This window comes from Panthera tigris, chromosome B3, assembly GCF_018350195.1.
Source record: "Panthera tigris isolate Pti1 chromosome B3, P.tigris_Pti1_mat1.1, whole genome shotgun sequence".
Classification (NCBI taxonomy): Eukaryota; Metazoa; Chordata; class Mammalia; order Carnivora; family Felidae; genus Panthera; species Panthera tigris.
In genome coordinates this window covers 138133605-138158559 of record NC_056665.1, presented here as the reverse complement: position 1 = coordinate 138158559, position 24955 = coordinate 138133605, and the positions used below count along the sequence as shown (strand labels likewise).

Below are 24955 nucleotides of genomic sequence, written 5' to 3'. Positions count from 1 at the left end.
TCAGAATGAGTAAACAGAATTTTATTCAAACTTTACAAATCTCCTTTACATTTATTTAGCCTGAGAGTAAGCGTGAGAAAATCTGACCTGCAGTTGGACTTCACTGCCCAAACAGTTAGCATCTGAAAATAAAGTTGTGAATGAACACGCATTTAGCAAACGTAGCTAGAGCCTTGTGGTGACCTTTGACGATGAATACTGATACAAACCAAACTTCAATCTGGTCTACATGACCTTCAGAGCCTAAAAGTACCTATTGCCTAATCACGATTCAAAAAGGCCCGCAGATGACAAATTACAGAGGTGCGTCCAGATGCAGAATGTAGTTCGACATTTCCACGGCTGCTGCTTTAGATTGCTACTACAAAGTCGACTCCCCGATCCTTCGTATCCCACGTGTACTTGAAACCATGTAGCAGCATGGCACAGTTTCTTTTTATAAATATTAGTACCTGTAATCAAATATAAAAACCGAGTCTCCCTCTTTTAAATATTAAGCTTCTGAATGTTCCATTCATCCTTTGGTTTCAAACCCACACGATGCACTCACATTACATTCAGATTTAGCATGGAGACAGCACACTGTGCATCTGTTGGGAAAGGGCGGGGGGTGGGGGGAGCTGCGGGGATACCAGAGCACTGCGTTAGAGAAAGCAAATGTAGAAGCAAAAATACTTTCTGAATATATACTGTACATTATGTAAACAAACATTCATAATAAGAATCAACACAGGCCAAAATATTGTCTTCTAGGACATCAGAATCTTCATCCTTTTCAATCATACACACACTGAAGATGTTTTGTTAAGAAAAACGGAGCCTGTTCCTATATTTGCTTATGTGCTTCAATATCTTGGAAACAAGTGATTACTACATTCATTTGCTAACGGTTTGTCCTCTTAGTTGGCTGGCTGTTGCAAACAAGGAATACAGAACTATCATTTCAGTACCTGTTTTCCATTTAATACTAGCGAAGTAATATATATAATTAATTCATCGTTATCAGTCCATATTAGTAATATAAATAGATTAGGTGAAGCAGAGAATTCGAAAATTTGTGCAGGGGAAACTAGTTGATAATTTGTTTCCGATAAGGCTAGTAGCAAAATAATTACTACAAAGTCAGTCCAAGCTAGTAGCAGACCCCTGATTCAGCAAGCTGAATCAAAGTCTGAAGTTAGGTCATTTTAATTCCTGTCTATTACTGTGCAAACCTAGAATTTCCTATGTAAAAGACAGTGCTGGCAGCATTGAAATCCTGAAACAACAGAATGAAATACTGACTAGGTTTTGAAATGCAGAGATACTATATGAAGAAATTTGAAGGTCTTAATGATGGTGTCACAGCAATGGCCTCAGGATTCCCTTAATGAATCCAAAACTAAGAAAGAGAATCCATTAGTCAATAATAATATGAGTCAAAAGCCCAAATTTGAAGCAAGAAATGACAGACCTAAAACCAAAGATGCATTTTCTACTATGACAATATGTAAGAATTTCAAGCTTTATGTCAACATTTTGTACCAGCAGCAGCCCCCTCTAGAAGGAAAAAGCTTAGTCATGACTGTCCATCCCTTTTCAAAGCTTCCAGTCTTTGAAGGAGTGCGTTTCCAAATGCTTCCCGGTAGGCAGGGCTGAGGGTATCCAGCAAAGAGTAGACTGTTTCATGATAGGGGGTGTGTAAGTGATCGTCCACTTGGTCAAAAGCATAGCCTACCACCTACAAGAGAAATGCAACAGTGAATTAAAGAACCAGACTTCATCTCGGTACAGAAAGCAAAAACCAAGTGTTTACACAGGTCATTCCCCAACAACATGATTTCTCAATCAACAGTCAGAATATGCAGATTTCTTTTTTAAGTTTTATTTCATCTTATTTGAGAGACAGAGACCGTGTGATGGGGGACGGGCAGAGAGAGGGAGGGAGAGTATCTCAAGCAGGCTCCGCGCTGCCAGCACAGAGTGCGATGCAGGGCTCGATCTCACGAAACCATGAGATCGCGATCTGAGCCGAAACCAAGAGTTGGACGCTTAACCGACTGAGCCACCCGGGTGCCCCTAGAATATGCATATTTCTAATCAGTCTGAAACATGGGAACACCACCAGCTTTAAAATGCCCTCTTTATCATTCTTTTCTCAAAATGTAAAAGTTTAATTTACCTACTCCTGATCCTAAAAAGGAATGTAGAAAGCTACACAGAACCAGTATTTCATTTTCATAGACTGGACCGTCCTTCTATTTAATCCCACATATATTAAGGATCATTAATTAAAGGCACATCATAGATAATATATATATATATCAGTCTATATTTTAAAGATTTACAAAAATTATTTTCCACTTATTCCTTTTTCAAAAATTTTTAAAAAATCTTATCTTTAAAGAATCTCTATTGATCATGCTTTACAATTAGCTACATTACTAGTTTAACGTTATAAGCACATTACTTATCTGTCAGGGAAACAAGTGCTCAGCCCTGTGAGATAAAAGGGAATGCTATTCTGTGTGTGCGTTGCCTTTAAACACAATGAGAGCTTTTTTCCCCAACAAGATGAATCCGGGTTCACCAGCACAGGGTAGGGGGAAATCAATTTAGTTTTTGTTGACTTGACCAAAGCGTGTGAATTCCGTATATGAACTCTAATTTTTTATGGCATCTACTCAAGTCATAGAAGATGCAAGTTTATGTTGGAAGTGGCACTGTTTTTGCTTTAAATGAAAGGCAGAGGCAGGCATCTACAGATGATGAGTCACCCCTCTTCAGAACCGCCGTGCTGCAGCACCGTCTGCTTGGATTACAGTTCCGTTTGCCCCTCCCTTCCTTGCTAGTTTTCCTAGTGGATGGGGATCATGTCTTACTCATGGTTTGATTTTCAATTCCTGACACAGGACAGCTGCTCAGTAACTTAACTGAGTAAAAGTGCAAAACCAAATATTTGGATACCTATGTGCCAGGTTTGTAAGTGATCTAGACCTTTCTGCAAGCTATTCATATAATCATCCCCCCATCCTCTTTAGTTTTCTTACCCCTCCCTCCCTCCCGCCCTCCCTCCCTTCCTTCCTTTTCTAGTCTCTAGGTTATAAAGAAGCAAGGACTCAGAGAGGCTTGCTGAGTGGGTGAGAGGAATCACCCAAGATGACTCAAATTCACACTGGGTTCTCACTCTGATCAGAATCCTTCCTACCTTCACACCGTCACCTTGGAATTAATCCATGTAAGATCACATTAATTTATGCAGGGTCATGTATCTCTACTTTTCATTTGCCTATTTGTTTTTTTTTTTTAAGTTTATTTATTTATTGAGGGAGCGAGCGAGCATGTGAGCAGGGAGCAGGGGAGGGGCAGAGAGAGTGAGAGGGAGAGAGAGAGTCCCAAGCAGGCTCCACGCCCAGCACAGAGCCTAATGCAGACCTCAATCCCATGACCCTGGGATCATGACCTGAGCTGAAATCAAGAGTCAGATGCTCAACAGACTGAGCCACCCAGGTGCCCCAGAAGAGACATTTTATGAGAGGTGGGGAAAGGTCCTCTTAACACAATGATCGCAAAACTCATCCAGTGTAGAGAATGCCTGATTTTGGCGGGCATATTTAGCTACAGACAAGAAATAAGTTACTTTGGGGGAGGTGATGATCAAAGCAAAGTAACACTCTGCAAATCAAATGGTTTTTCTTTTTCAAAAAATCCAATTTCCCCATGTTGACCCAAAGACTTTAGAATCAGTAAGAATTCGTAGGGAAAAAAGTTTCCTTACAAAAATCTTGGAGCTGCTGAGTGTCCTCAGCATCCCTCCCGCTCCCCGACCCCTAAAGCGGTAAAGACGGCAATAAATTTTTTTTTTTTTCCCTAAAAAGAAAGGTGACTTACCCTGAGCCCTGCTTCAGTCAGCTCCAGGCAGTATCTGTTCCTCTCTCTTGTTTCCACATTGATATAGGCCACATCATCTGCACAGCGCAAGTTTTTTGAGACAAACATGTTGTTAACAGCAAAGAGAACATCGTTGACAACTGCTTCAGCTTCTAGCTTCATATCTTTCATATCAGCTTCTTCAAAACCATTAAGCTGCGCATCTTCTTCAAATCCTGACATGCTACTTAGCTCCATGGGATTACAGTCTGTTTCCATTCTGCAAAGAAGCAGATATAAAACGTGTTTACAGACGGACATGCCAAATATTATTGTTTGATGAAAAGTAGCTACGGCCCAACAGAAAACAGTAATGAATTAATAACAACTTTTAGGGAAAATACTGTCTAAAACCATTTTTGGGGGGCACCGGGGTGGCTCAGTCGGTTAAGCGTCCGACTTCGGCTCAGGTCATGATCTCACGGTTCACGGGTTCGAGCCCCGCGTGGGGCTGTGTGCTGACAGCTCAGAGCCTGGAGCCTGCTTTGGATTCTGTGTCTTCCCCTCTCTCTGCCCCTCCCCCTCTCGCACTCTGTCTCTCAAAAATGAATACACATTAAAAAAATTTAAAACCATTTTTGATTGTTTTTCACAGACATGTACAGATTTTCAAAAAAAAAAAAGACCTAGGTTTTCCACTCCTCCCCCACAGTGACACTAATTCAGAATATTAGTTTTTAGCTATTTCAAACAATGTCTCAATAAAAGTCCTAGTACATTCTTCTTTCTAATGTGTAGTAATTTTTCTAGTGTAGGTATTTAAAATTGGAATTGCTGAGTCAGAGTGTATGCTCATTTTAACTTTCAACAGACTGCTGATTCACCTTCAAAAAACAGGCTGTACTCATTTATACCCTGTGAATAGAATATGAGGGACTATACTCTTTTTCACTACCCTCTTGACAATCTTTTCTAATATTTACCCATTTGAGAGGCAGAATGAGGCCTCAGTGAGTATATACTTTTTCGATGAAACATCTTTCTGAATATTTACAGGGTATTCTTAGTTCCGAGATCATACAGCTGTAAAAAACAGAAATGGAAATGAACTCAGCTCGTCTCTGAAATCAGAATACAAATTCTGACCCACTACACTACACTACTCTCAATAGCTCCTTTTATGACTTTTGGATTTGGGGTTTTGAGAAGGCCTTCCCCATCCGATGATCACATTTTAAAAACCTCTTAAGCACTCTTCTGAGCTCTCATTCTCTGTATGTGTAGTTAATTCTCTGATCCAGCTGGAATTTATTTTGTGTAGCTTTATTTTTGAAATGGATGGCTTACTGTCCCAACAACATTTACTGAATGACTCATGTTTTCACCACTTCTTTGAACTGATCCAAAGATTATAATTTGAAAAATATTATTTCTCAGGCGAACTCAATCCAACATTACTGCCGGCTGCTATGTAGTTCTAGCTTCTCTTCTGTGACTGGGGTAGCAGTGGGTATTGTTAAAATTTGAAATACACAAATGAGAAAAGTTAATGAATGTCAGATTGCGTTGGAACGTAGGGAGGCTTCTTTAGAAGAAAATATGGTTTCTTTTTACCCGCAGGCTTTAAAAGTCAGTTAAGATTTCATTTCTCTGAGCTAGAATAAGCATCCATTGTCCTGAATATAGTATGATTGATTCTCCAACTTGTTATGAATATTTATATAATTTTTCTACTATCTTAAAAATTCCAGCTCTTTTTCTACAGGTACCTCAATTGTGGATGTCAGAAATGATAATCATCACATAAAAAAGATGTTTATATGAGAAATCTTGACAAGCTTTTAAAGCAAAAGTCTAATTCATTGTAATTAGGACTCTAATGATGGAGAAAGATGAAGAATCCAACAGCAGAATGAAGACATCCTCACAGGTCAATAAAGTTAGTCATCCAACTGTTCTGTAATAATTATCACCAGTGGACAAAAAAGACACAACTTTCCTAACTACAATCTTTTAGAAGAGTTTTTCCTAGAATGTCTTTACATGATGCATAAAATAGACATGTTTAGAACTGCTGGTGATGATATATATACATGAAAACGATACACGTTAGTATTGAAGCAGTATTCAAGATATTACAATTTTATCTTTTGTTGTTTTTAACAGGTTCTTGCTTTATCGATACACTTTCCTTTTCCTAACAACACTTCCTTCTCCTACCTGAGTCAGGTAACCAAGCAACATGAGTGAGACTGACTCCAGTCCTGGCTAAAGACTGTCCTAATCAATGCATGAATTCTTTCTAGTCACTTCAATCCAGAACAGTTTGAGTGCACAGCCCCAGTTGTTCCCGGTGGCCATCCTGAGACAGGAAACTAGCCCAAGCAGGATCCTGACAGTGGGGAAGAACAGAGCTAAGAGATACAGAGGGAAATGGGGCCAAAGTCCTGACAGCTGTCCGACCTTCACATTTTCAGTTACTGAATCCAACAATTTCCCATTCTTTACAGGCAACTGAAAGCATCCTAACTGATATACAAGTCTACCCAAAATGAAAAGCAGTGACTGATCTAGCTTGTCAACGGTTTTTTATATTTATTTGTTATTTATTTGGGGGCGGGGGGAAGGGGCCGAGAGGGAGAGACAGAGAAAGAGAATCCCAAGCAGGCTCCATGCTAAGCATGTGGGGCTCAATCCCACAAACCGTGAGATCATGACCTGAGCTGAAATCAAGAGTTGGATGCTAAACTGACTGAACCACCCAGGTGTCCCTAGCTCTTCACTGGTTTTATAAAAGTAAAGAGATTTTAAAAATGGGGCCTTCGGATCGAGTCTTGCGAGCCTTGCATCGGGCTCCGCACTGACAGCACAGAGACTGGGATTCTCTCTCTCCCTCTCTTTTTGTCCCCACCTTGCACATGCATGTGCTCTTTCTCAAAATAAACTTTAAAAAAATAAAAAATTAAACTCTGATATTTTTGTGCCTGTCATGCAGAAAGTGCCTAATAAAAGCTCTGTAAAACGTGAATAGAAGTATGCATCTGTATTAGCTTCCTATTTCTAATGTAACAAATTACCGCAAATCTAGTGGCTTAAAACAACACGCTTCTTTTCTTATAATTCTGAAGGAGAGAAATCTAAAATCCAGGTATCAGCAGGGATGCAATACTTCTGGAACCTTCAAAGGAGAATCTGTTTTCTTGTCTTTTCTAGCTTCTAGAAGTTGGCGGTATTCCTTGGCTCATGGTCCCTTCCTGTACCTTCAGAACACATCACTCCACCCTCTGGTTCTGCAGTGACACCTTCCTTTCCTGACTCTTGACATGGGCCGCCCTCTTACAAGGAGCCTTATACTTACACTGGGCCTACCCGGACAATCAAGGATACGTCCCAGACCCACGGCCCTAGAGTTAATCAAACCTGCAAAGTTCCTTTTATCATATAAGGTAACATATTCAGTTTCTGGTGATTAAAACATGGACATCTTTGGGGCCATTATTCTGTCCACCACAGTGTCTGTCCCTATTGGCAGGAAAGGAGTATGAAGATAGTCAAAGAGACTTCATTTTCTGACTTTCTTTTTTGGAAGTTATAATTTATTTTTAATACACACACTGGATGGGCGATGTAAAGTACTAGGCAGTTTCCATGGTTCTCTTAAAAGAAGGCTCAGAGCACCTGCCAAGCTCAGTGCTTTCTTTGGAAAGGTTCCTTAATTACAGGCTCATGCTTTGTACTCTGTCACTCCGGGACCATGATCGCAGCAAAATACCGGGGATGGTGTTTCAATGAAAGGTACCATCTCGAGGCTGGCAAGGGGTTTATAAAGTATCCTGGGTCAAGAGCTCTGTCCAACTACTGGACTCCGGATGGTGAGTGGCCTATCCAAACAGATCCTCTCATGAGGAGATTGAACACAGAGACAAAAAACAGGCAGTCGGTTGGTGGGGACAGTGCAGGAGCTACAGCAGAGAGACCAGGGAGCAACAGGGTGGCTTTATCACCGGGACACTAAGGAAATGGTTTCTGCATTTCTGATTACGCATTCCAGGAACAAAAATACTTTGAGCGACACCTCGGTGTGTGTCTACTTAGACACATATTCTACTACAATTAAAATATTACAAACACACAAATATGAATTTAAACAGGAGCAGGTAAAATAGGAACTGTAAACTATTTTCTCTTACTTCTCAATGGATTATCCCGTGTACCTGGCTGTGGAGGCCTGCACCACACAGGACGAGGGGATGCATGTCCGTTTCGGTGAAGGGACACTACTGGGATTACTACTGACACCTCGGAGCTGCAGTCTGGTTACCAGAATGGTTCTCTCATCAGTATGAGAACCTGGTAAAAATCTCTGGTTTCCCTTTCTGCAGGCCAAACAATTTATCATCATATAACAAATTCTAGACCCGACAGAACTTTGTGCGATGACAGAAACATTCTTTATCAGCACAGAATAGCTACCAGCAAGCTTGGTTAGAGTGACTGAGGAACTGAATTTCAAATTTTATTTCATTTTCATTCATCTAAGTTTAAATAGTGGTTCCTGTAGCAGACAGCACAGGTATAGACCTTTATGCATGCTCATGAGTAAAATGATTAACATGATTAACTGAGTTTATACTATGGTTGAAAAAAATCAGTAGATAGAAAAGTACTAAAGGAAACTTATTTTATATAGGAGTAGCAAGATTTAGAAATACATGTTAGAAAAAACATTTTGAATCTTAGCTACCCCATGGAGGGTAATTAACCATTTTGTTTCAAATGGTAAAAAGTAATGAATTATTTTTACGTTTTGTGATCTTGTCAATTTAGACTCTACGTTTATTAATTGAATATCGTAATCCACTGTGCATCTATATATCCAGCATTTTTCTAAGCATTAGAATACTAATTAAAGGTTTCTACTGGTAGCTTAGTTTGGGAAATAAGACAAGCACATGAAATACGTACATAAATATTAACGCTACGCACATGCATCATAATTATAACCTAAGAAATGTACTTAATCGTGAGTGGCAGATAATTAGAGAAAGCAATGGTTTTGTCCTACTACAAACTTACCACTAAACTTGTACGAACTTGGGCTGGTCACGTAACCTCACTGGACTCATGGTTTTCTCACCTATAAAATAAGGGAAATAGACAAATTCTTTACTGCTCTTGAGAGCTCTGACATTCTGTGATCTATGATGCAATTGTCATTTATGATGCGGCTTGACTTTGACTCATGGAACAGGTCAGTCAAAACTGGTCTTGAATGAGCACAGATGAAATTATGGGTAAAGCAGAAAGAACCTTAGAGCTGTGAAGAATTCTTCATAGGGAACAGAGCATAAGCAAAAATCTGCATGGGGTGTGGCAGGAATTCGGAGGAGACTAGTCTAACTAGTCTAATACAAGGACAATGTTAGGAGAGTAATAATAGATACAGATGGCCCAATTTGATGGGTGCTGATACCCAGACAGGAAAATTTGATTTTGATATAATAGTTTTAAGCTTTGAGAATGGTAATAACAACGTCTTTATATTTAAAGTGGGTTTCTTTTAGGCAGCATACAGTTTGGTCCTGCCTTTTTATCCAATCTGACAATCTTTACCTTTTAATCGTAGTGTTTAGACCACTTATATTTAACATTACTATAATTATTGATACGGTTATTATTTACCTTGTTTTTTCTTTATGCGATTTATACTCTCTTCCCTTTTCCTTCTTTTTCTGCCTACTTTTGGACTGACCACTTTTTAGGATTCTATTTTATATCGTTTGGTGGCTTATTAACTAGAACTCTTTGTGTGTTTTTAGTGGTTACTTTACTCTATACATCTTTAATTATCATCTACCTTCAACCTTGAAGTGATATACCACTTCATGTACAGTATAAGAACTTTACAAGAGTATACTATGTAGCCTTTGTGCTATTTTTGTCTTATTTTATTTCTACATGTCAGAAACTTGATAATACATACTACTTTTGTTTTAAACAGTCAATAATTTTTCAGAGATTTAGATAATAAGAAAACAAGTATTTTATATTTAACCAGATAGTTACATCTCTGGTATTCCACATTCCTTCCTGTTTGTCTACATTTGTGTCTATGATTTGTATCATATTTCTCTGCCTGAACATTTCCTTTAACATTCCTGTAGTGCAGACCCGCTGTTAATAAATTCTTTCAGCTTTTATTTAAGTAAGTCTTCCTTTTACCTTCATTTTTCAAAGATAGTTTTGCCGGGTATAGAATCCTAGGTTAACAGGGTTCCACCCCCCCCCCCTTCCCTGCCTTTCAAGACTTTAAAGATGTTTCTCTATTTTCTTGCTTATGTGATTTCCTATGAGAAATCTAATGTCACTGTTATCTCTGTTCCTCTTGGTGTAGTTTTCCTTGTTTCTTTTACTTGGGGTTCACTGAGTCTCTTGCATCTGTGGGTTTATATAGTTTTTAACAAATTTGGAAAAATTTGGAAACTCTTTTTTTTAAGTTTTTATTTATTTGAGAGAGAGTGTGAGCATGCATGAGTGGGGGAGGGGCAAAGAGAGGGAGAGAGTGAATCCCAAGCAGGCTCTGCACTATCAGGGCAGAGACAGGCACAGGGCTTCAACTCACAAATCATGAGATCATGGCCTGAGCTAAAACCAAGAGTTGGATGTTCAACCGAATGAACCACCCAGGTGTCCCTTGGCCATTATTTCTTCAAACACTGATCTGTTCCTCCCCTCTTCAGGGACGCCACAATTTAATAAACATTAGTCTAAGTGAAGTTGTCCTACTCCTTTTTTCATGTTTTTAGTCTCTTTCTCTTTGTGTTTCACTTTGAAGAGCTTTTATTGCTATGTCTTCAAATTCACGAATCTTTTCTTTTGCTGTATCCAATCTCTTCAACTTGAATATTAAAAAAATACATATTTTCCATGTCTCTGCTTAATTTGTTCAGTCTTTTCTCTAGCTTTTAAACATATGAAATAGAGTTTTAATGTCCCTGTCTACTGATTTGCTATTTCTGGGTTAATTTCAACTTATAGATTTTTCTTACTATAGGTTGTAAACATAGAGTAAACCTGCTTTGCATGCCTGGTAATTTTTTATCGGATGCCAGACAATGTGTATTTTACCTTGTATGGTCTTGGCTATTTTAATACTCCTATAATTATTATTGAGCATTCTTCTGGGGTATAGTTATCTGGAAACAGCTTGGTCCTTTTGGGTCTTGCTTTTAGACTTTTCAAGGCAGTATCAAAGCTACACTTCACTTCTGGTTAATTTTGACACAACTATAGAGTCAAAAACCTTTCTGAACATTCTGATGTCCTAGGGATTATGAGGTTTTCCATTAAGGGTGATAGGAACAGGAACATCCCTGGTCCCATCCGAGTTCTGAAAAGTCCTCGAATTCTTTTGGGTAGTTTCCTCACACCTACGTGTTGATCAGCACTCAGCTGCAGGCCGGAGAAGGATCCCCTGTGTATTTCTTGCTTTCTGTGAAGTTCTCTACTTTCTAGTATTCCCCCCTAGCTGGCTTCGCCTTTCTGATCTCCTAGCTCCATATCCTCAATTAAGGGAAGGGAGACTACTGGGCTCCACATGGGCTTCTTCTCCTGGTGCCATGGCTAGAAATTCTCTTGAGGCAATAAGCTGGGGCAATGGGCTCATCTCATTTTTTTTTTTTTTAATATTTATTTTTGAGACAGAGAGACAGAGTATGAGCGGGGGAGGGGCAGAGGAGACACAGAATCTGAAGCAGGTTCCAGTCTCTGAGCTGTCAGCACAGAGCCCGACGCGGGGCTCAAACTCACAGACCGCAAGATCATGACCTTGAGCTGAAGTCGGCCACTTAACTGAGCCACCCAGGCGCCCCTGGGCTCATCTCACTTGTATCTTGTCTCTCAGGGATCAGTGTTCTTCATTGTCTGATGCCCTAAGTCTTAAAAGCCTTTTTCTCCCATATATTTTTGCCCACTTTCTCACTGTTTCAGATAGAAGGGGAAATCTGGGCCCTGTCCCTCTGTCTTCGCTACAAGTGCATATCCCAGTAGCCAGTTTTGAGCTAACTTTGTGATCTTATTTCTCAGTTTTTCTTTCAGTGATTTTGGACAATCCTATATATATATATACACATACATATATATATATACATATATATATACATACATATATATATATATATATATGTATGTATGTATATATATAAAAGGTTTAAAGCAATCTCTACACCAAACATGGGGGCTCAAACTCATGACCCCAAGGTCAAGAGTCGTACTGTCCAGCAACCAAGCCAACCAGGCACTCCTTTCCCATATTACTTTGGATCAGCTTTACCACCTTGCCGGTTCCTTCATTAATGAATTAAATACATTACACAAATTTGAGTATAGTTGACACACGATGTTAGTCTCAGGTATGTAACTTAATGACTTGACAAGTTCATACATTATGCCATGTTCACCCCAAGTGTGGCCACCTGTCCTGTTACACAGCTATTACAACATCATTAACTGTATTTCTTAGACTGTGCCTTCTATTCTCATGACTCACTCTATGGAGTTAAATACATTTCTGACACATGCTTACTAAGTTTGTATGAGACTCATGTTTCAAACTTAAAAACCATTGTATTTTGACACTGCAGGTGACCCTTGAACAACATGGGTTTGATATGCATAGTTCCACTTACATGCAGATTTTTAAAATAATGTACTATAAATCTATTTTCTCTTCTTTGTGACTTATTTAGTAATGTCTTTTCTCTGCTGATTGTTAAAAATAAAGCATAATGCATGCAACATACAAAATATATGCTAACTGTTCATATCATTGGTATGACTTCAGGTCAACAGTAGGCTATTGGTTCAGAGTTTGGGGAGTCAAAAGTTATATCTGGACTTTCAACTACATGGGGGTTGGTGCCTGCATTTTTCAAAGTTGAGCTGTACTTTCAGACTTTTAATTCTTCAAAATTCAGCTCAGACACATTTATTTCAGGATTATGTATCTGATCTCAAGAGAGAGTAAATCACTATGTCCTTCTTCCTTTGCATCAGTATTGCTGCAAGTTTTCATACTTCATTGCAAATCAGGGTCCGTGATGTCTACATCATCGGCACATCTCCCATAAAGCAGATCTTTACCGAACGTATATATATTTATATATACGTATGTATACACACACACACACACACACACACATATGTATACACACACACACACACATATGTATGTATATACATATGTGTGTGTGTGTGTGTGTGTATATGTATATATATATATATATATATATATATATATATATGTTTATTTATTTATAATCTCTACACCCGGCGTGGGGCTCGAACTCACAATCCCCAGATCAAGAGTCACACACTCCACTGACTAAGCCAGACAGGTGCTTCTCACTGAATATCTTCCGAATGAATAAACCAAAGAAAAAACTCTAACTCTCTGCTTCTCAAGCTGTGATACTTGGCCCTGTGACAAGGGGCATACAAAGCCACCGGATAAACACTGTAGACATTCCCCTCAAATACACGTCACTGTTATAGTAACAGTATTAGGTAGCATGATGCAAAATTGCCTAGAACTTTAAAGCACACGGAGGTCTTAAGCCATATCCTCTTCAGGTTATGCCTGCATACCCCTAGAGTTTGCTTCTGATAAAAATATTTTAGTGAAAAATAAAAGAATACTGCTCTAATCTTAGACATTAACTCAAAAGGCTTAAAATTCCAGGCACTGGATCTAGCTAGGGGTATAAAATTAATGAGCAGAGGTGGAAGCTAGTAGAAGGGTAGCAGGTTAGTATCGAGTTAGACCTCTCTAAGTCTTTATATCTCCTCCCACTGCAGTTAGGATACTGTGTTTTGCAAACAGCCAAGGTAATTCTTGATAGCTCTTACTCCATCTGGTGGTATGGTTTTGGAGCTCTGGTAGTGTTTTTTGGAAGATGCAGGAAACTGGTTATCAAGATATTGATTACTAAGGCCTTTATTCCCAACCTCTTAACTTTTTATCTTCTACTTTTTCTATGGCAAAAAGGAAATATATTATGTTTGCAATAAGACAAACCTGTTTTGAAAACATGATATATTGGGAAGCACAAGGTATAGAAGCAGAAACACTCTTCTTAGAGAAGCCAAGCTGTTGAGATAGTTAAAGTAACTGGTAGCTTGAGAGGTTTGAATTTATCTGCACTTCAAACAAGTGTTTTGAAAGTAAAGATGAAGATTCTGTGTCTCCCTCTCTCTCTGCCCCTCCCCTGTTCATGCCCTGTCTCTCTCTGTCTCAAAAATAAATAAACGTTAAAAAAAAATTAAAAAAAAAAAAAAAAAAAAAAAAAAAAAAAAGAAAGTAAAGATGAATAAAGTTGATTCATTATAATTAGCAACATTCAGGAATCAGCCAAAGCTAGTTTAATCTTTGTTTTCTGTTAACACATAACACTTTGTGTGTTTTCTAAGATATATGTGTGTTTTGAAATTAAAATCAGAATCATTTATAGTATTACAAACATACAGAATTTTATTAAAAAATATTTTTAATGTTTGTTTATTTTTGAGAGACAGAGAGAGAGACAGAGAGACAGAAAGCAAGTAGAGGAGGGGCAGAGAGAGAGGGCGACCCAGAATCTAAAGCAGTCACCAGGCTCTGAGCTGTCAGCACAGAGCCCGAAGCGGGGCTCGAATTCCAGAACCATGAGATCATGACCTGAGTTGGACACTTAACCGACTGAGCCACCCAGGCACCCCCATGGTATTTGCAATTCAAATGAAAATGGCCTATTTTTCCATTTGTACACTGATTTATAAAATTACTCTGCACCCCATTTCCAACAATGGCAGAGACACATATACACAACTGAGTAATAACGAATCAAGCCAACAGAATCGTACGGTACTTTTGCTGATTATGGAGGGAGCTAACAGTGAAGAAATACACAGATAGCATTAATTTGAGAGGCCTTTTAAACTGCAAATAAGCAGAGAAGATGGTGGCATAGGAGGACGCTGGGCTCACCGCGTTCTGCTGATCCCCTAGAGTCCACCCACATTGGCCTAAATAACCCAGAAAACCAGCAGAAGACTAGCAGAACGGACTCTCTGGAGCCAGGCGCAGACGAGAGGCCCAAGGAAGAGGGTAGGAAGGGCGGAGAGGCGGTGCGCGCTCCACGGACTGGCGGGAGGGAGCCGGGGCGGTGGAGGGGCAGGCCGCCTGGCCAGGCAGAGCCCCCCAGTCTGGCCTGCAAAAGCGGAGGGGCTGGCCTAAGTGAGTTCTACAGCCAACGGGACTTAACATCTGAAATGTTAAAAGTCAACAGCTCTACTCAGAGAGCGGGAGGGCAAGAGGACACTGGGAGGGAGAGGTGTTGAGCCCCGGAAGACAGAGCTCAGCTAGGCGGGGAACAAAGACGCTGGCCAGCGCCATCTCCCCCTCCCATCCCCCAGCCGAAATCCCAAAGGGAACCAGTTCCCGTCACTGACCTTGCTTGCACGGCACAAACACCCAACACTGTGCTTCTGTGGATCCATCCCTCCGAGGGGTCTGCCTCCCTCCCAGGGCTGGAGGGTCCCTCCCGCAGGGGACCACCGAGGGCAAAGCAAGCCGAGTCTGCCCCTCCTGCCCCTGTGCACCTTGCGGATCCACCCGGCTAATACGCCAGATCCCATCAAAGCAGCACCACAAGCCTGGCAGTGTGCAAGTGGCCCAGACAGGGGCCACACCACTCCACAGTGAGTCCTGCCCCTGGGAGAGGGGAAGATAAGGTAGACACCAGTCTGACTGTGGCCCCAGCGGTGGGCTGGGGACAGACATCGGGTCTGACTGCGGCCCGCCCACCAACACAAGTTACTCCGGACCACAGGGGAAGTGCCTTGCGGTTCCGCCGCCCCAGGGACTACCCAAAATGACGAAACAGAAGAACTCTCCTCAAAAGAAACTCCAGGAAGTAGCGACAGCTAACGAATTGATCAAAAACGATTTAAGCAATATAACAGAACAAGAATTTAGAATAATGGTCATAAAATTAATTGCTGGGCTTGAAAAAAGTATAGACAGCAGAGAATCTATTGCTACAGAGATCAAGGGACTAAGAAACAGTCATGAGGAACTAAAAAATGCTATAAATGAGGTGCAAAATAAAATGGATGTGACCACAGCTGGGACTGAAGAGGCAGAGGAGAGAATATGTGAATTAGAAGATAAAATTATGGAGACAAAGAGGAAGCTGAGAAAAAGAGAGAGAAAAAAATCCAAGAGTATGAGGGGAGAATTAGAGAACTAAGTGATGCAATGAAATGCAATATCCATATAATAGGAATTCCAGAAGAGGAAGAGAGGAAGAGAAGAGAGAGAAGAGGAAGAGAGAGAGAAAGGGGCTGAACAAATCATAGCTGAGAACTTCCCTGATCTGGGGAAGGAAAAAGGCATTGAAATCCAAGAGGCACAGAGAACTCCCTTGAGACATAACTTCAATCGATCTTCTGCATGACATAGCATAGTGAAACTGGCAAAATATAAGGATAAAGAGAAAATTCTGAAAGCAGCTAGGGATAAACACGCTTTAACATATAAAGGGAGACAGACCGATAAGACTAGTGACGGATTTATCTACTGAAACTTGGCAGGCCAGAAAGGAATGGCAGGAAATCTTCAATGTGATGAACAGAAAAAATATGCAGCCGAGAATCCTTTATCCAGCAAGTCTGTCATTTAGAATAGAAGGAGAGATAAAGGTCTTCCCAAACAAACAAAAACTGAAGGAATTTGTCACCACTAAACCAGCCCTACAAGAGATCCTAAGGGGGATTCTGTGAGTGAAATGTTACAAGGACCACAAAGTACCAGAGACATCACTACAAGCATGAAACCTACATATATCACAATGACCCTAAACCCATATCTTTCTATAATAACACTGAATGTAAATAGACTAAATGCTCCAACCAAAAGACATAGGGTATCGGAATGGATAAAAAAACAAGACCCATCTATTTGCTGTCTACAAGAGACTCATTTTAGACCTGAGGACACCTTCAGATTGAAAGTGAGGGGATGGAGAACTATTTATCATGCCACTGGAAGTCAAAAGAAAGCTGGAGTAGCCATACTTATATCAGACAAATTAGACTTTAAATTAAAGGCTGTAACAAGAGGTGAAGAAGGGCATTATATAATAATTACAGGGTCTATCCATCAGGAAGAGCTAACAATTATAAATGTCTATGCCCCGAATACGGAAGCCCCCAAACATATAAAACAATTAATCACAAACATAAGCAACTTTATTGATAAGAATGTGGTAATTGCAGGGGACTTTAATACTCCACTTACAACAAGAATAGATCATCTAGACACAGGATCAATAAAGAAACAAGGGCCCTGAATGATACATTGGATCATATGGACTTGACAGACACATTTAGAACTCTGCATCCCAAAGCAACAGAATATACTTTCTTCTCAAGTGCACATGGAACATTTTCCAAAATAGGTAACATACTGGGTCACAAAACAGCCCTTCATAAGTATACAAGAATTGAGATCATACCATGCACACTTTCAGACCACAATGCTATGAAGCTTGAAATCAACCACAGGAAAAAGTCTGGAAAACCTCCAAAACCATGGAGGTTAAAGAACACCCTACTAAAGGATGAATGGGTCACCCAGGCAATTGAGAAGATATTAAAAAATATATGGAAACAAATGAAAATGAAAATACAACAATCCAAACACCTTGGGATGCAGCGAAGGCAGTCCTGAGAGGAAAATACATTGCAATCCAGGCCTATCTCAAGAAACAAGAAAAATCCCAAATACAAAATCTAACAGCACACATAAAGGAAACAGAAGCAGAACAGCAAAGACACCCCAAACCCAGAAGAAGAGAAATAATAAAGACCAGAGCAGAAATAAACAATATCGAATCTAAAAAAACTGTAGAGCACATAAATGAAACCAAGAGTTGTTTTTTTGAAAAAATAAACAAAATTGATAAACCTCTAGCCAGGCTTCTCAAAAAGAAAAGGGAGATGACCCAAATAGATAAAATCATGAATGAAAATAGAATTATTACAACCAATCCCTCAGAAATAAAAGCAATTATCAGGGAATACTATGAAAAATTATATGCCAACAAACTGGACAACCTGGAAGAAATGGACAAATTCCTAATCACCCACACACTTCCAAAACTCAAACAGGAAGAAATAGAAAACTTGAATGGACCCATAACCAGTGAAGAAATTGAATCAGTTATCAAAAATCTCCCAACAAATAAGAGTCCAGGACCAGATGGCTTCCCTGGGGAATTCTATCAGACATGTAAAGCAGAGATAATACCTATCCTTCTCAAGCTGTTCCAAAAAATAAAAAGGGAAGGAAAACTTCCAGACTCATTCTATGAAGCCAGCATTACTTTGATTCCTAAACCAGACAGAGACCCAGCAAAAAAAGAGAACTATAGGCCAATATCCCTGGTGAATATGGATGCAAAAATTCTCAATAAGATACTAGCAAATCGAATTCAACAGCATATAAAAAGAATTATTCACCATGATCAAGTGGGATTCATTCCTGGGCTACAGGGCTGGTTCACCATTCGCAAATCTATCAATGTGATACATCACATTAATAAAAGTAAAGATAAGAACCATATGATCCTGTCAATCGATGCAGAAAAAGCATTGGACAAAATTCATCATCCTTTCTTAATAAAAACCCTCGAGAAAGTCAGGATAGAAGGAACATACTTTAACATCATAAAAGCCATTTATGAAAAGCCCACAGCTAACATCATCCTCAATGGGGAAAAACTGAGAGCTTTCTCCCTGAGATCAGGATGTCCACTCTCACTGCGGTTGTTTAACATAGTGTTGGAAGTTCTAGCAACAGCAATCAGACAACAAAAGGAAATCAAAGCCATCAAAATTGGCAAAGATGAAGTCAAGCTTTCATTTTGCAGATGACATGATATCACACATGGAAAACCTGACAGACTCCACCAAAAGTCTGCTAGAACTGATACATGAATTCAGTAAAGTCGCAGGATACAAAATCAATGTACAGAAATCAGTTGCATTCTTATACACTAATAATGAAGCAACAGAAAGACAAAGAAACAGATCCCATTCACAATTGCACCAAGAAGCATAAAATACCTAGGAATAAACCTAACCAAAGATGTAAAATATCTGTATGCTGAAAACTATAGACAGCTTACGAAGGAAACTGAAGAAGATATAAAGAAAAGGAAAAACATTCCGTGCTCATGGATTGGAAGAATATTGTTAAAATGTCAATACTACCCAAAGCTATCTACACATTCAATGCAATCCCAATCAAAACTGTACCAGCATTCTCCTCAAAGCTAGAAATTTGTATGGAATCACCAAAGGCCCCGAAGAGCCAAAGTAATTTTGAAGAAGAAGACCAAAGCAGGAGGCATCACAATCCCAGACTTTTGCCTCTACTACAAAGCTGTCATCATCAAGACAGCATGGTATTGGCACAAACACAGACACATAGACCAATGGAATAGAATAGAAACCCTGGTACTAGATCCACAAAAGTATGGCCAACTAATCTTTGACAAAGCAGGAAAGAATATCCAATGGAAAAAAGACAGTCTTTTTAACAAATGGTGCTGGGTGAACTGGACAGCAACATGCAGAAGGATGAAACTAGACCACATGCTTACACCATTCACAAAAATAAACTCAAAATGGATAAAGGACCTGAATGTGAGACAGGAAACCATCAAAACCCTAGAGGAGAAAGCAGGAAAAAACCTCTCTGACCTCAGCCGCAGCAATTTCTTACTTGACACATCTCCAAAGGCAAGGGAATTAAAAGCAAAAATGAACTATTGGGACCTCATGAAGATAAAAAGCTTCTGCACTGCAAAAGAAACAATCAACAAAACTCAAAGGCAGCCAACAGAATGGGAAAAGATATTTGCAAATGACATATCGGACAAAGGACTAGTATCCAAAATCTATTAAGAGCTCACCAAACTCCACACCCGAAAAACAAATAATCCAGTGAAGAAATAGGCAGAAAACATGAATAGACACTTCTCTAAAGAAGACATCCGAATGGCCAACAGGCACATGAAAAGATGCTCAACGTCACTCCTCATCAGGGAAATACAAATCAAAACCACACACAGATACCACCTCACGCCAGTCAGAGTGGCTAAGATGAACAAATCAGGAGACTATAGATGCTGGAGAAGATGCGGAGAAACGGGAACCTTCTTGCACTGTTGGTGGGAATGCAGACTGGTGCAGCTGCTCTGGAAAACAGTGTGGAGGTTCTTCAAAAAATTATAAATAGATCTACCCTATGACCCAGCAATAGCACTGCTAGGAATTTACCCAAGGGATACAGGAGTACTGATGCATAGGGGTACTTGCACCCCAATGTTTATAGCAGCACTTTCAACAATAGCCAAATTATGGAAAGAGCCTAAGTGTCCATCAACTGATGAATAGAAAAAGAAATTGTGGTTTATATACACAATGGAATACTACGTGGCAATGAGAAAGAATGAAATCTGGCCTTTTGTAGCAACGTGGATGGAACTGGAGAGTGTTATGCTGAGTGAAATAAGTCATATAGAGAAAGACAGATACCATATGTTTTCACTCTTACGTGGATCCTGAGAAACTTAACAGAAGACCATGGGGGAGGGGAAGAAGAAAAAAAAAAAAGAGGTTAGAGAGGGAGGGAGCCAAAATATAAGAGACTCTTAAAAACTGAGAACAGGGGCGCCTGGGTGGCTCAGTCCATTAAGTCTCCACCTTTGGCTCAGGGCATGATCTCACGGTTTGTGAGTTCGAGCCCCATGTCAGGCTCTGTGATGACAGCTCATAGCCTGGAGACTGCTTCAGATTCTGTCTCACTCTCTCTCTGCCCTTCCCCTGCTCATACTCTGTCTCTGTCTCTCTCTCTGAAAAACAAATAAACATTAAAAAAAAAAAATTAAAAAAAAACTGAGAACAAACAGGGTTGACAGGGGATGGGAGGGAGGGGAGGTGGGTGATGGGCATTGAGGAGGGCACCTGTTGGGATGAGCACTAGGTGTTGTATGGAAACCAACTGGACAATAAAGTTCATATTAAAAAAAAAACTGTAAATAAGCATCAGCACTATACCCCCATAAACAACCTTTCCTTTAAAACCAGAAATTACAAATGAAATTCTAAGAAAAATCTCAAATACCAAACGCTTAAAATAAAAATCCCCCCAGCATTAGTTTGTTTCCATGTAATCCTGTAGGTTATGCAGAGGATTTGGTCTACACTTAATATAAAGTACAGTATAAGCAACATAAGAGAAATCAATATCCAAAGAGATATAAAATAGAAAACCTCTCTGCTTTCCATTTCAACTCTGAATTGGCTGTTTACCAGGTTCTGAGCAATATTCCATCGCCAGCACCTTCAAAAAATTGGAATACCTTGCTGGTGCTATCAGTTATTCTGGTAGATTGTGTCACCTTGTATAAAGTTTCCAAAATCATTCGTTATAACATCATACATCAATTATTTAGGAACAAGCTCTTACTTCGTCCGTTGGTATAATCTTTGTGCTATGTTAGTGTTTTGGAGGATTTATGAACTGGTTACCAATAAGTATTTATCACTAAGTTGTTCATTCTCTAATTTAGTAGGCTTTGCTGCGTTTCAACACAAATTTACAGCATCAAAGAGCTGCAAAAAGACTGTGGATTTGTCCTTGATGACAAAACACAGTTCATACATATGACATGATAAAAGAATAGAGGCGGCATGATTTCAAGAGCAGTATATAGAGTTCATATTTTCACCTTGAGAGTTTGACATTGCAAAAGTCCACAGAGGGCTGGAACGCAGTATCTTAATCATGATTACTTTTAGTTGATTTTCAGCCTGGCAAATCCTCTCAATATGGACAAGAAGTGGCCACTATGGTGCGGTGGTTAAAGGGTCTTGAAAAGGGCAGCAATCTGAGCTCTGCCACTTACTCTGAGACTTGGGGCAAGATACTTGAATCTCTCTAGTCACACAGTCCTTCCTCTCTAAACAGAGCTAACCACAGCCCCTACCTAGAGGGATACCGCAAGTACTAACTGAGTGAGTTTATGGAAAGTGCTTAGCATGGTGCTAAGCTCAGGAAATACTGTCAATTATTATATATTAAAAAGATAGCTAAAGACCTGACCCTGAAACTCAAGCCCTTAACTCTGAGTTTGGCCCTCTTTACACCACGTAAAGTGCCGTGGCCGTTGCTGTCTTGTACAACTCCCAGGACCATGCGATGTGGCAGCCCTACGGCCAATAATCCTACCTCAAGTGCAAGTCTCAAAAGGCCAAGAGCATTTCATCCGCTTTCCTTTTGCTTCACACATTAACACGGATTTCTCTGAAGGATGTACGTAGCTCTGGTATACAGCTTCTAACCTGTCACTTCAAAGCCTTTTACAGAATTCTTAAAAAGTTGACAGTGTTCAGTTGACGGTGTTTCTTCACTTTCCTCATTTAATTAGCACTAGGTGTTAACATTTTGCGATGATGAAAACACGAAAATAGCACTGGGATTTATGGTGAGTTCATAGCCTATTTGAGCTAAAGGTATAATAATGCTATGTCCTAAGCGTTAACATTTATGCTGAATTTCTCCTAGAAAACATAGCATGCACAAGGCAACACCCTTAACACTCAAAGGGAGCATGTAAGTTGTACAATCTTCCAATTTTTATTTTTCTTTACTGATTGAAATTTCAGGTGTTTCACGGACAGCCTGAATGCAATTCTGTATTCCAAAAGAAGTCGCATATCACTCGGACTTGAAAGAAGTCAACTGTATCCATTTGTCAAAAGTGCAGTTCAAATCTTCCAAGGCCTATTCTGATTCCCAGCCAGATGAGATCTCACTTTTTCATCACTTTGTTTATACTCTTTTTATGGCAAACATAATTATTATTCGTACACACATCTTACTTACCATCTTCAAAATACTCCCAGAAACCAACTGCGACTTACTACCTTTACCACTACTACTCTAGTCCAAGCTACTGCCTTCTGTTGCTTGGATTACTGCAATACCTCTCTCTAACTGGTCTGGCTTTTTCTCCTTCGGTCCTCCCACCTCCAGAACGCAGTTAGCATGACCCTGAGGAAAATTAGGCCAGATTATGTCATTCCTCTTCTCTAACCCATTCACCCACTCCGAGTAAAAGGCCAAAGTCCTTATGGGGCTCTGTAAGACTGCCCACTCTCTAGCCCCCAGCTTCAACTCCCCTTCATTCGCCGCTGATGTTCTCTGAACTCACCAAGCATGCCCTTGCCATAGGGTCTGCACCTGCTGCTCCCCTGCCCCGGGAAACAACTCTTCCAGGTATTCCCATGCCTTGCTTCCCAGTTTTCTCTGTCTCTTTTAAAGCATCACCTTATTGGGGTACCAGGGTGGCTCAAGTCATGGTTTCCTGTTCTGTGAGTTCTAGCCCCGCCCCCTCCCCCCCAGGGCTCTGTGCTGACAGCTAGGAGCCTGGAGCCTGTTTTGTATTCTGTCTTCCTCCCTCTCTCCGCCTTTCCCCCGCTCATGATCTGTCTCTCTTGCTTTCAAAAATAAAATAAAAAGAAAATATTTAAAAAAAAAAAACAACACCATCTTATTAAATAAGACAGGCCTTCTCTTACCCCTCTACGTAAAAGTGGTAAATCTCTTCCCTCTTCATTCTTTATATCGCTTTATGTTTTTTCTACAGCACTTACCAGCACAGGGCATATGATATACTATTTCATTACTGTTTCCCTTCCTTTCAGTGAAATGTGAAGCTCCATGAGGCCAGACACTTAATCCGTTCACTGCTGTAACCCCAGCACCGAGAACAGTCCCTGGCACATAGCACTCAATAAATCAATACTTACTGAAGACTTTCACTATAGAACACAAACTCCTTGGATTCTTTTCTACCTTCTCCACATCACCAACTGCGGAGACCTAGATTTAATGGACCCTTAACGAATGTTTTTGAATGAATGAAGAGCAAGGGGAATGAAGTTACTGAGGATGCTTGGGACAAGTCTACACAGAAGGAGGGGAACCAACAATCCAAGCAACTACATATACCAGACAACACTCTGGTTCTCAAATGAAAAGGTGGTTGTGGAAAGGGGCTTTTCCGCTTTCTCATCTGTCAACACTTCCGGGCTGTCTCGGTGTTTCTAAGGCATTTGTGGAACTTACCCACACATCAGTGAAATCTCCTTAAACCGGTCGTCTTCATTCGCTATCCCTAATGAAACCGTTGTGTATCGCGGCTCTGTTTAGGTTCGCCCCCAATTTCAAGCTCGGCTAGTCTGGATCCTAACCCCGGGCATCTGGCCTCCAGGACACCGAACAACCGCACGCAGGCCTTTCGGGGAGGGGGGGGGGGTTGACCAAGTTAACGGCCGGCTCGGCCTCTGCAGGAGTTTCCCCCCAAATGAAGGCAGAAATACGATTGCGCAGATTCCCAGAGCAGCACAAGTACTTCGCCCAGGTTTCGGCGGGGTCCGGAGGCTCTGGCATCGGTCAGAGAAAGCAGTTCTGCCCACAGATGCCTCCCAAACTCAAGTTTCCCGGTCGCCGGTGCAGCACACCCCGCACGAAGGCAGCGCTCTGGAAACTGCCAGCCGCTAGCCAAACAGAACCGAGGGCGAAGCTTGGGAAACAATACCTGAAAGAGGCGGGGGACGCATAACTTGCTGACAATGGGCACCGGTCCATACCGGGGGCGGGAAGGACGTGGAGGTGCTGCAGCCCTTCGCGAGGGGCCCGCGGAGCTCGGAGCGCCCGTTTCCGGGGTCGGGGTCCCGGGTGACCGCACGGCCCAGGCCAAACGCACCCTCAGACCCCTGTCAACGCGGCCACCGGGCCCCTTCCGCCGTCGCCCCCCACGGCCCGGCCCGCTGCGTCCCGCTCGCAGGGCCCCAGGGCGGCCCCGAGCCCCTCTCGGCGGCCGCCCGTCCGCATCCGGCCCCGCGACGGCTCACCTGCGCGCGCCCGGCGTCCTCCTCTTCCTCCCTCCCGGGGCTTCTGGAGCGGCCCCGCGGCGCCGTCCCGCCTCCCGCC

General features: G+C 41.0%; 1 protein-coding gene across 6 annotated transcripts; it reads right to left on the bottom strand.

Annotated features, from left to right (window-relative positions):
* LOC102960009 (GSK3B interacting protein) lies at window positions 1-24955 on the bottom strand. 6 transcript variants are annotated; one of them, XM_042990485.1, is made up of 5 exons: window positions 24877-24955; window positions 8926-8986; window positions 4833-4932; window positions 3871-4129; window positions 1-1720 (listed from the first exon to the last, which is right to left on the bottom strand). In XM_042990485.1, exons 4-5 carry the CDS (start codon window positions 4126-4128, stop codon window positions 1559-1561), a joined length of 420 nt encoding a protein of 139 aa, XP_042846419.1. In that variant the 5' UTR covers window position 4129; window positions 4833-4932; window positions 8926-8986; window positions 24877-24955; the 3' UTR covers window positions 1-1558. The 6 variants fall into 6 exon arrangements, with proteins under 6 accessions (XP_042846419.1, XP_042846420.1, XP_042846421.1 ...); XM_042990486.1 differs by lacking the exon at window positions 24877-24955 and adding an exon at window positions 24561-24855; XM_042990487.1 differs by lacking the exon at window positions 24877-24955 and adding an exon at window positions 24089-24266.